Source organism: Eptatretus burgeri, unplaced genomic scaffold, assembly GCF_056783735.1.
Source record: "Eptatretus burgeri isolate ZD-2024b unplaced genomic scaffold, Ebu_testis_v1 Ebu_testis_scaffold_798, whole genome shotgun sequence".
NCBI classification, from domain to species: Eukaryota; Metazoa; Chordata; class Myxini; order Myxiniformes; family Myxinidae; genus Eptatretus; species Eptatretus burgeri.
Window position 1 is genome coordinate 1 of NW_028222747.1, and position 11,056 is coordinate 11,056.

The 11,056-nt window shown below is 43.4% G+C and overlaps 1 protein-coding gene across 1 annotated transcript; it reads left to right on the forward strand.

The window, feature by feature from the left end:
- Window positions 1–4: 4 nt before the first annotated feature.
- LOC147007069 (uncharacterized) lies at window positions 5–9,873 on the forward strand (the record flags this gene model as incomplete). Its single annotated transcript, XM_085867578.1, has 1 exon — window positions 5–9,873. A coding segment is annotated over one exon (783 nt), but the record flags the coding sequence as incomplete, so codon positions are not given.
- Between the last annotated feature and the right edge of the window lie 1,183 nt (window positions 9,874–11,056).

An 11,056-nucleotide genomic window follows, 5' to 3' on the forward strand; every position in this document is an offset into this window, starting at 1 on the left:
GAAATCCTACAAGTGTTCACAATGCAGGAATGCCTTTTGTTCTTCATCAAATTTATATCGTCATCAAACAATACATTCGGGGGAGAAACCTCACAAGTGCTCTGTTTGCAACAAAGCGTTTAGTCAGTCATCACACTTAGGTGAGCACCTGATATTGCACACCGGAGAGAAACCTTACAATTGTTCTGTTTGCAACAAAGCGTTTAATTTTTCATCGAGCTTCCATATACATCAAAGAATGCACACCGGGAAGAAACCCTACAATTGTTCTGTGTGTAACAAGGCCTTTTCTCGTTTCTCAACTGTATCGACACATCAAAAAATACACACCGGAGAGAAAGCCTACAAGTGTTCTGTGTGTAACCACGTCTTCTCTCGTGCATCATCTGTATCTCGACATCAAACAATGCACATCGGAGAGAAACCCTACAAGTGTTCTGTGTGTAACCACGTCTTCTCTCGTGCATCATCTGTATCTCGACATCAAACAATGCACATCGGAGAGAAACCCTACAAGTGTTCTGTGTGTAACAAGGCCTTTTCTCATTCGTCATCTCTATCGGCACATCAAAGAATACACACCGGACAGAAACCGTTCAAATGTTCTGTGTGTAACAAAGTGTTTAATCAACCATCGAACTTACATAGACACCAAAGAATACACACCGGAGAGAAACGCTATCATTGTTCTGTGTGCAACAAGGCCTTCACTCGTGCATCATCTGTATCTAGACATCAAACAATACATCAAAGCAAAGAATTTCCAGCAACAGGTGCGAGTATATGATGCCACACATGGGATGTCAATAACAGCAAATCCAACGCCATTGATTGCAAAGAAGAGAAATGAAAAACAAAAAAAATACATCAACAAATATATATACACCGACAACTGGGAGAACGATAAAAGAGCAGGAAGATTGAGAAAAGATCTGGAAAGAGTTGGGGAGAGACAAAAAAGGCACTTTGTGGTGGCTGGGAAGGCGTCATGTTAACTGGGATGGAGAACGAGTCAGAGTACAGTGTCTGCAGAAAGTCTGCGCCCCCTTTCAATATTTTCACCTTTTGATGTCTTTTCGCCTGAAATTAAATCCATTAAATCAGACTTTTTACACCTTTATTTACACATCGTAACCCACAACTTCCAAGTGAAAAACAAATTGTACAAATTTCAGAAAATTAATTAAAAACACAAAACTAGAACATCTTGGTTTGATGAGTGTTCACCCCCCTAAAAACAATTGGAAACGAGTTCAGGTGTAACCAATCACCTTCACAATCACACACTCCAGGTTAATTGGCCTTCACCTGTGTTAAACTGTGGTGATTCTGATCATTTCAGGATAAAATCAGCCGTTCCTGTTGGTTTCCTCTGCTGGGTAGTGAATTTCACAGCAAAGACTCAACCATGAGAACTGATGAGCTTCAGAAGACGTCCGGGATAAAGTTGTGTAAATGCACAGATCAGGGGATGGGTATAAAAAAATTCAAATGCCTTGAATATCCCTTGGAGCACAGTCAAGACAGTCATTAAGGAATGGAAGGCGTATGGAACCACCAAGACCGTCTCGATGAGACCGTCCCTCCAAACTAGATGACTAAACAATGAGGAGACTGATCAGAGAGACCATCAAAAGGCTAATGGTAACTTTGAAAGAGCAACATGCGTTTCTGGCAAAGACTGGTAAATGTGTACATGTGACAACAATATCCCAAGAACTCAACAAGTCTGGATTGTACGGTAGGGTGGTAAGAAGGAAGCCATTACTCATAAAAGGCCACCTTGAGTCCCGTTTGAGGTGTGTAAAAAACTATTCCAGAGATTCCGAAGCCATGTGGAAAAACGTTTTGTTTGACGAAACCAAGATGGAAATTTTTGGCTGAAATGCAAAACGCTACATTCAGCAAACACAACAAAGCACATCAACCAAAGAACACCATCCTTACTGTGAAGCATGGTAGTGGCATCATCAAGTTATGGGGATGTTTGTCATTTGCAGGGACTGAGGCACTTGTTAATATCGAAGGGAAAATGGATGGAGCAAAATGCAGAAAAACCTTGGAGGAAAACCTGCTGTCCTCTGTAACAAAGCTGAATTTGGGACGGATGTTCACCTTTCAGAATGACAACGACCCGAAGCACAAATCCAAAGCTACACTGGAGTGGGTGACTAACAAAAAGATAAATGTCCTTGAATGGCCTAGTCAGAGCCCCGACGTAAAATCCAATCGAAAATCTGTGGCTTGACTTGTAAGATTGCTGTCCATCAACGCTCCCCACGCAGCTTGACTGAGCTTGAACAGTTTTGTGTGGAAGAATGGGCAAATATTTCCCAATCAAGGTGTGCAAAGTTGGAAGAGACCTCGACCAACAGACTCACACCTGTAATTGCTAACAAAGTTGTTCCACCAAGTATTAACTCAGGGGGTTGGACACTTATCCAACCAAGATATTTCAGTTTTGTATTTTTAATTAATTTTCGGAAATTTGGAGAATTTATTTTTCATTTGGAAGTTCTGGGTTACGATGTGTAAACAAAAGGGGGGGGGCAGGGAAAGTCTGATTTAATGCAATTTAATTCCAGGCTCGAAGGCATCAAAAGTTGAAAATTTTGAAAGGGGGTGTTGACTTTCTCTCGGAGCTGTAAATACCCAACACCAAGGACACTCGAAGAAGATGGCAGGATGGAGTCAATAAGAACAGGTGCAGGTTCTGTAAGGTAGAAATAGAAAACACCATCACCTTCTCTCGGGATGTAAAAACCTCATGTCAGAACACCTGTACACACAAAGGTACAACAAGGTATTCAGAGCGATCCACCGACACGTGCAAAAACGTCAATATCCCAGTCTCAGCGAACTCTTGCAAGCACGAACCAAATGTGATACCAGGATCTGAAAAAGAAAGTCAAGAGAACCTGGAAGCTGAAGAGCACCGACATTGCTCCAGTGATAATCGGAGCAACGGGAATGACGAAGAAGAACAGGAGTGATTCTGTGACAATATGAAAACGAGAACAATTATATCCAAAGCAATTTATGAGAAGAGGAAAGAGCAGAACAAGGATCTGGATGGGATTGAAATCCTGAAAAAGGAACAACAAAACATCGAAAAGAAATGCCTCGAGGGATCACCTTTGTCACAATGACGTCATCACTGCATCACTTCCCAGCATAATTGTTGATCCAAAATCAGATGTACATTTCTATTTGATGTTTTCTTGTCTTGTTGACTTCATAAAAGGTTTTTGTGTAGAAATTCGAGAATTTCACTCCATTCAAATCGGGAGTGAATATAATGTGGGTCTTTGGGATTTTGAGAGCAATCTTCGGCACCTCGGGCAAAAAAATAACAAAATGTCTGCCCTAACCTCACGATCCCCCTATCCCAAGGGAACGACATGTAAAAGCATCAATCGAAAAAAGGGCATCACTGCACCCCTGAGCTGGACATGTGAACAAGTTGTGGTAGTTGTTAGTGTTCAGGATTTTCCATGGGATTCCCAATTTTTGGTGCTTATTTGGTGTTTGCACTTCTCAGCTTGAATTGATTGTTTGGTGTTCGATTTTCTTTCCCAGCACGATGAGATGTTCCGCATCTAATGTACTTCTCTGTCGTACGTTTTAAATGTAATTTTATGAACGATATTACACAAACATTGACGTCACAATGTGACAAGTACAAGTGAGTCATTCAATTTTGGCAGCAGAGCCTCACCTTGCACTTCTTGATGCCATATAAACCAAGTCCATCACAATCATTGGAATCTCCAGCGATGAAGCTGAGTCTGTGCATCTCTTACTCTCACACTGATGGTCTCTCTGTCTTCTTCAGGTTCATTTATGATCCTGCACCCCTCTGCCTTGCTCTATACTCCCACCCTCAAATTTTGATCCAAAGGCCTTTCTTGGTCTTCCAGTCACAAACTTCTGTTGAAACTTCCAAAATCCAGGTTCCTTGCTCACCTCCACTCATTTGCCTCTCCTTTCTGCAGCCTGTGGAACCAAATTCCTCAGACTTCAATCTGACTCTTCCCTCTTCAAGATGGCTGTTCACCAACATCCCCCATCCATACTCATGTTCTTTTCTCCCCTCTCCAAGCCTTCATTTCCTCCCCAAGCCCTCTCCAAAATAAAAGCCCTCCACAAACCGACCTCTTCCTTTCCAGATTAATGTGTTTCCCCCCTTATTCCTCACCATTCTTTTCTTATGCCATCTACAGTTTTGTTTTCCCCCTCTTGCTGTGTTTGAGCTTACATTCAGCGTGTTCACCCCCTTTGTCCACCCACCTCCCTATCATCTCATTCCTCCCCATGACCATTCTTCTTCCACGTGACTTTTCATTATATCTCTACCTTGTTGTAGTTGTGTTCCGCCACCCCTCCATGATGTTCTTCTTGTTCTGTTATGTTCGGGTCTTTTCTGTGTTCAACGTCTCCCACGAGTGTCCAACCTTGTCTCCAAAAAAAATAAAAATAACCCATCCCGATGGACCAGGGGCCCGCTTCCTGCGGAGCGGGATATTTCGATTTTGGTGTCACGGTCGTCGTCCTCGGTGATCGACTAAAATCTGCTGCAGTAATCTTCGACAATCTCCTTGAAACACCCAGAAGAGAGTGTTTTTTTTAAACTCTCCGACAAGTTGTACTGTTACGAATTTGGAAGCTTACTGCACACAACAGCCAGAGTCCTTATAGATCAGTTATATCGCTAAGTACGTATTTCTAGTTTGGGTCCCGTCCCTTGTCTAATGGGAATTAATTGTACGTGCGCTTGTGGATTATTTTATAGTTGGGATTTTTACATCCACAACGACCACAACAACAACACTCTGCTCGCGGAATTCTTCCCGTGCTCGCCATCGAGTGCGTGGGCGGAGTTTAACATGGGCATGGCGTCCCTCTTTGGCCAATCGGCAAGGAGCGGGCGTCTCACCTGCCCCGTTTCCGACTCAACACCATCGCCATTACGCACATGGTCGGAGGTGAGGAGGTCGGCGGAGCTACAAACGCCTCCGATCAGGACTCCACCCAGAAGGGTGGGAGTTGCCCCGCCTACCGTGTGCCTGTCCAATGGGAGACGGCCAGGGAATCGCGCGATGGGTCCGACCAATCAGGAGGCGAGTAGTCAGAAGAAGAAGTGTGGTTGTCGGGTCCAGCGTGAGGAGATTGCATCCCGTGTGTCTCGAAGGGCGTCTCGGTCTGCGGCGGACTGCATCCCCTGCATCGGAGGTGTCTCGCCTGGCACATTACAGCGAGCGGTTGACCATTTTGATCAAGGGAGATCACCTCGTCTCGCCTCCTCTGGGTTTGGCTCCCCTGGTCCGTGCTTTTGGCGACTGGTGCTCCGGGAAGGTGTGGACGACCAGCCGCGTGCTCGCGGCCAGGTAGCCAGCCGTTCTGACTCCCAGCCGAACTATCCTCTTCAGCTTGAGAGCCGAATAAAGACCGGCGGGTCCGTTTCTTTTTTGGGTGTGCGTGTCTGTGTGCGGGCCTGTCTTGTCTGAGTAGAATTGTTAAGTGCTTTCATTGTACATTGGTTGCATTGTTTTTATTCGGTTGTAACTCTGCTCTGTGTCGCCCTTCCCGATTATTGCCTATTATAAATAAATCCCCTGTTAAATGTTCCAGCTCGTTTCTGTGTTTCTTTCATTGGTTTAGCACGCTGTGTATTGAGAGATAGCGAGGGTAAATTGTTCATTTGGTCCGGCGCGGCTCTGGTAACTCCACTTGGTTACGCCGGATCCGAGTCGTTACCTGCGACTCGGATCGGACAGAGTCAGCCGAGGGTGTGGTTCCCTGGTAGTTAGACTGCGTGGGTATTTAGGTATATTGAAATTAGGCAATTAACCCTATCCCACGTGGTCGACCTTTTGGCGATCTTCGGTCCGCTCAGCGACCCGTGACCTTTCTGGATTTATCTGAAAGGTACGACCTAAATTCCGGGTGTTCGGTGGAGCCGACTCGACTGCTCCATCTGGCGGTCGTGCTCGCCACCGAAACCCCGCCCCACAACAGTACAACTTCCGTGAGTTTGATTTAGTATTTAACGATAACATCCTGTTTTCAAGTTATCCTGTCCAGAGGTTTATTCTCGAAAGGTTTTCATACAGAGAATCTTCTATCTACATAATAATTTCACAGTTAAATTTCTTTCAATTACTTTCTCGTGACTCGTTCTCAAATTTAAAATTACTTTCTTCAGAGTATCTCACCCCTCTGATTTTACAACGTTTCAAGTGGAACTCCAGCCATAACTGGTTGGATTGAAATCCTTCGCTGAAAAATCTGAAACTTTATCTATCTGATCCATGACCAGACGTGAGTGAATAATTAAATTTTTGACGTTCATAACCCATTCCAAGAAACAATGTGATATAATAGGGTGCATGGATGATATGTGTATGGTCCATGATCGTGGTGGGCTTGAATGGTGGGATGTTCAGTTAATAATGGTAATATTGTTCAGAATGAACGTGCAAGGTGAGACTATGTGTTCCACGAGTGCTGTTCAAGTTGTAAAAGTGATTTATTAATGTTTTTGCTCCATTGTGTCTTTGCAGAGAAAAAATTTGAAATGTCTTCACGTGTCAACTGTTCTTCATCGGTGGACGGAGAAGTTTCTTTCGATCATCACCCGACAGAGACTTTGTGTCAAGATGGTGACAAGTTTCGGGTTGTGTCTACAAACAATAACTGCGACAGGTGGATCAATGTCTTGCAACAGGAGAAACAAAGAAGTGAGAAGACAAACAAGTTTTCTGTTACCAACAAACACTTCACCTCCTCATGGTGTTTAAAAGGAGGCGTAAAAATATGCACAGGTGAGACGTCACACAGGTGCAGTGTGTGTCATAAGGGATTTGCTTCCTCTTCATATCTGTTGACACATCAAAGAATACACACCGGGAAGAAACCCTACAATTGTTCTGTGTGTAACAAGGCCTTTGCTCATTCATCATGTGCATCCAGACATCAAAGAATACACACCGGAGAGAAACCTTACAAGTGTTCTGTGTGTGACAAAGCGTTTAATCAAACATCGAACTTACATACACATCAAAGGACACACACCGGGAAGAAACTCTACAATTGTTCTGTGTGTGACAAGGCCTTTGCTAGTTTATCAACTGCATCAACACATCAAAGAATACACACTGGAGAGAAACCTTACAAGTGTTCTTTGTGTAACAAAGCCTTCACTCGTTTATCATCTGCATCCAGACATCAAAGGTTGCACACCGCAGAGAAACCTTAAAATTGTTCTGTGTGTAATAATGCTATTAATCATCTATCAACTGTATCTGGACATCAAAGTATACATCAAAGCAAAAAATTTCCAGGAACAGGTGCGAGTATAAGATGACACACATGGGATGGAAATAACAGCAAATCCAGCACTATCAATTGCAAAGAAGAGAAATGAGAAATACAAAAAAGATACATCAACACATATCTACCGTCAAGTGGGAGAACGACAAAAGAGCAGGAAGATTGTAAAAAGATCTGGAAAGAGTTGGGGAGAGACAAAGAAGGAACTTTGCAGTGGCTTGGAAGACGTCATGTTTACTGGGATGGAGAACGAGTCAGAGTACAGTGTCTATAGAAAGTCAACACTCCCTTTCAAAATTTTCACCTTTTGATACCTTATAACCTGGAATTAAATCCATTTAATCAGGCTTTTTACACTTTTATTTACACATCGTAACCCACAACTTCCAAGTGAAAAATAAATTACACAAATTTCAGAAAATTAATTCAAAACACAAAACTAGAATATCTTGGTTGGATAAGTGTCCACCCACCTTATAACGGCAATTGTAAACCAGCTCAGGTGTAACCAATCACCTTAAAAATCAGACACCAGGTTAATTGGCCAACACCTGTATAAACTTGCAGTGATTCTGATTGTTTCAGAATGAAATCAGCCGTTCCTGCAGGTTTCCTCTGCTGGGAAGTGAATTTCAAAACAAAGACTCAACCATGAGCACCAAGGAGCTTCTAAAAGACATCCGGGATAAAGTTGTGGAAAGTTACAGATCAGGGGATGGGCATAAAAATATTTCAAAGGCCTTGAATATCCTTTGGAGCACAGTCAATACATTCATGAAGAAATGGAAGGCGTATGGTACCACCAATACCCTGCCGAGATCAGGCTGTCCCTCCAAGCTGGATGACCAAGCAATGAGACTGATCAGAGACCATCAAGAGGCCAACAGTAACTTTGAAAGAGCAACATGCCTTCAGGTCAAAGATTGGTCAATGTGTGCATGTGACAACAATATCCCAAGCACTCAACAAATCTGGCCTGGACGGTAGGGTAGCAAGAAGGAAGCCATTACTCAAAAAAGCTTACATTACTTACATTACTCATTACCTTGAGTCCCGTTTGAGGTGTGTAAAAAAACATTCTGGAGATTCTGAAGCCATGTAATAAAAAGTTTTGTTGTTTGAGGAAATCAAGATGGAATTTTTTGGCACAAATGCAAAACGCTACTTTGGCACAAACACAACAAAGCACATCAACCAAAGAACACCATCCCTACTGTGAAGCATGGTGGTGGCAGCATCATGTTATGGGGATGTTTGTCATCAGCAAGGACTGTGGCACTTGTTAAGATCGAAGGGAAATTGGATGGAGCAAAATACAGAAAAATCCTGGAGAAAAACCTGCTGTCCTCTGCAAGAAAGCTGAAATTGGGACGGATGTTCACATTTCACCATGACAACAATCCGAAACACAAAGCCAAAGCTGCACTGGAGTGGCTGAGGAACAAAAAGATAAATGTCCTTGAGTGTCCCAGTCAAAGGGAAATCCAATCGAAAATCTGTGGCATGACTTGAAGATTGCTGTCTATCAACACTCCCCATGCAGCTTGACTGAGCTTGAACAATTTTGTGAGGAAGAATGGGCAAATATTGCCCAATCAAGGTGTGCAAAGTTGGAAGAGACCTCGACCAACAGACTCACAGCTGTAATTGCTGTCAAAGGTGTTCCACCAAGTATTGAGTCGGAAGGGGGGGGGAGGGTGGACACTTATCCAACCAAGATATTCTAGTTTGGTACTTTTCTGAAATTTGCAGAATTTGTTTTTCATTTGGAAGTTGTGGTTTCGTTGTGTAAATGAAGGTGTAAAAGTCTGATTTAATGTAATTGAATTCCAGGTTAGAAGGCATGAAAAGGTGAAAATTTTGAAAGGGGAGTTTCATAATGCTTTTGGCGACTTCGGTAAATCGACTTTCTATAGACACTGTAAATATCTAACACCAAGGACACTCGAAGAAGATGTCAGGATGGAGTCAATCAGGGCAAGTGCATGTTCTATTAGGGAGAAATAGAAAACACCATCACCTTCTCTCGGGATGTAAAAATCTCATGTCAGAACACCTGTTCACACAAAGGTACAACAAGGTATTCAGAGCGATCCACCGACATGTGCAAAAACATCAACATCCCAGTCTCAGAAAACTCTTGCAAGCATGAACCAAATGTGATCCCAGGATCTGAAAAAGAAAGTCAAGAGAACCTGGAAGTTGAAGAACACCGACATTGCACCAGTGATAATCGGAGCAACGGGAATGATGAAGAAGAACGGGAATGATGAAGAAGAACGGGAGTGATTCTGTGACAATATTAGAACTAGAACTGCCACGTTATAACCGCTGGCAGTGATAACTGAGTACCCAGACGTCCGCCTTTGATACAACATGAGACAGATGATAATTCCAAAGTTTCGCTTCGATAGGATAAGTGGTTCCAGAGAAAACATTGCTCTGCACCTTCAAACGCATTCAGGTGCAGCCAAGTGAGCCTTCTGGAAAAAAAGAAAATCGAATAGTTCTCAGATTCAGATAATTAAATAATTCTGGCTGCCATACGTTACATGGCTGCCATATGTCCAGTGTTCTGGACATACGTTACATCGGAGGTCTCGAGGGAAAGCGGGGGGGGGGCGGGTGGAGGGGAATGCCCCTTCTGCCGCCGTGATGTCCCCTTCTCCTCTCCTGCCGGCACGAGTACAAGATTGAACGAAATTTGGTTCGTTCAAACGGGTCACACTAAACAACGGGGTGTGGAGGGGCTGGTAAACACGAGGGAAGGGGAAGGGCTTTCTCCTTCAGTCGTCAAAAAAAGCCTTCACCGATGTTTGTGCCTTTATTTAATTTCCACACATATGATAATCTCTCGAATCCCTTAACCTGAGATGAATTGCGAAATTTATCAGAGCAGCAGTTCCAAGTGCCAAAAAAATTTGTTCAAGTAACATTGTTTGGCATCCTTTCCTCTCCTCGACCTTCGGAGAGTTGTTTGGTGGTGAAGGGGATTTGGGAGGAAGATAGTGCGAGGGGAAGGGAAGACAACAAAAGACAAGGAAAGGCAGCGTCATTGGATTTCTCAGAGATTGCCTTCGATATTGGAGAATTAGAATCTGATGATGAAGGATTTATTCCAAGAGTGAGAAAGGTAAATCGACCTCCTGATGATGTTGTGAAGATCATTCAGAACAATGAATATTCAACAGATTCAACAACAACAGCTGGTTTCCTCCCGGCAGAACAATCAACACAGTTCAATCGAGTTCATGCAAAGGTAATCTGTTTAATGATGAATTGATGTTCTTGAGTTCTGCTCTACCAAGCGTTAAACTAACTCCCAGATTAATGTTTCTTCCAACAAAGGATGCTCTCCAAGGTTCAAGTTATTTTGATGAATCATTGAACACAGAAAATGAGGATAGAGCATATATTGACTTACAAGACTCAGTTGCTCATGGAGTTTGTGTTGCTGGTAAAAGAAAGAAGAATGAGAAGGAGAAACATATTGTTGTGGGCCGGGGGTCGGGTGAGAAGACCACTAGGTGGGGGAAGCTATCTCGGCTCCCACCAGACTCCTCGGAATTGTCGGCTGTCGCACACGGATAATTCCGTGACGCAGCGGGTCGCTTAACCGACCGGAGACGCCAATAACTCAACCGCGTGACCTCGGGTCCTCCCGTCTCTGGGTTAATTGGGTTACCTAATTAATCACGTGATTTAATTACCCGGGAACACACCC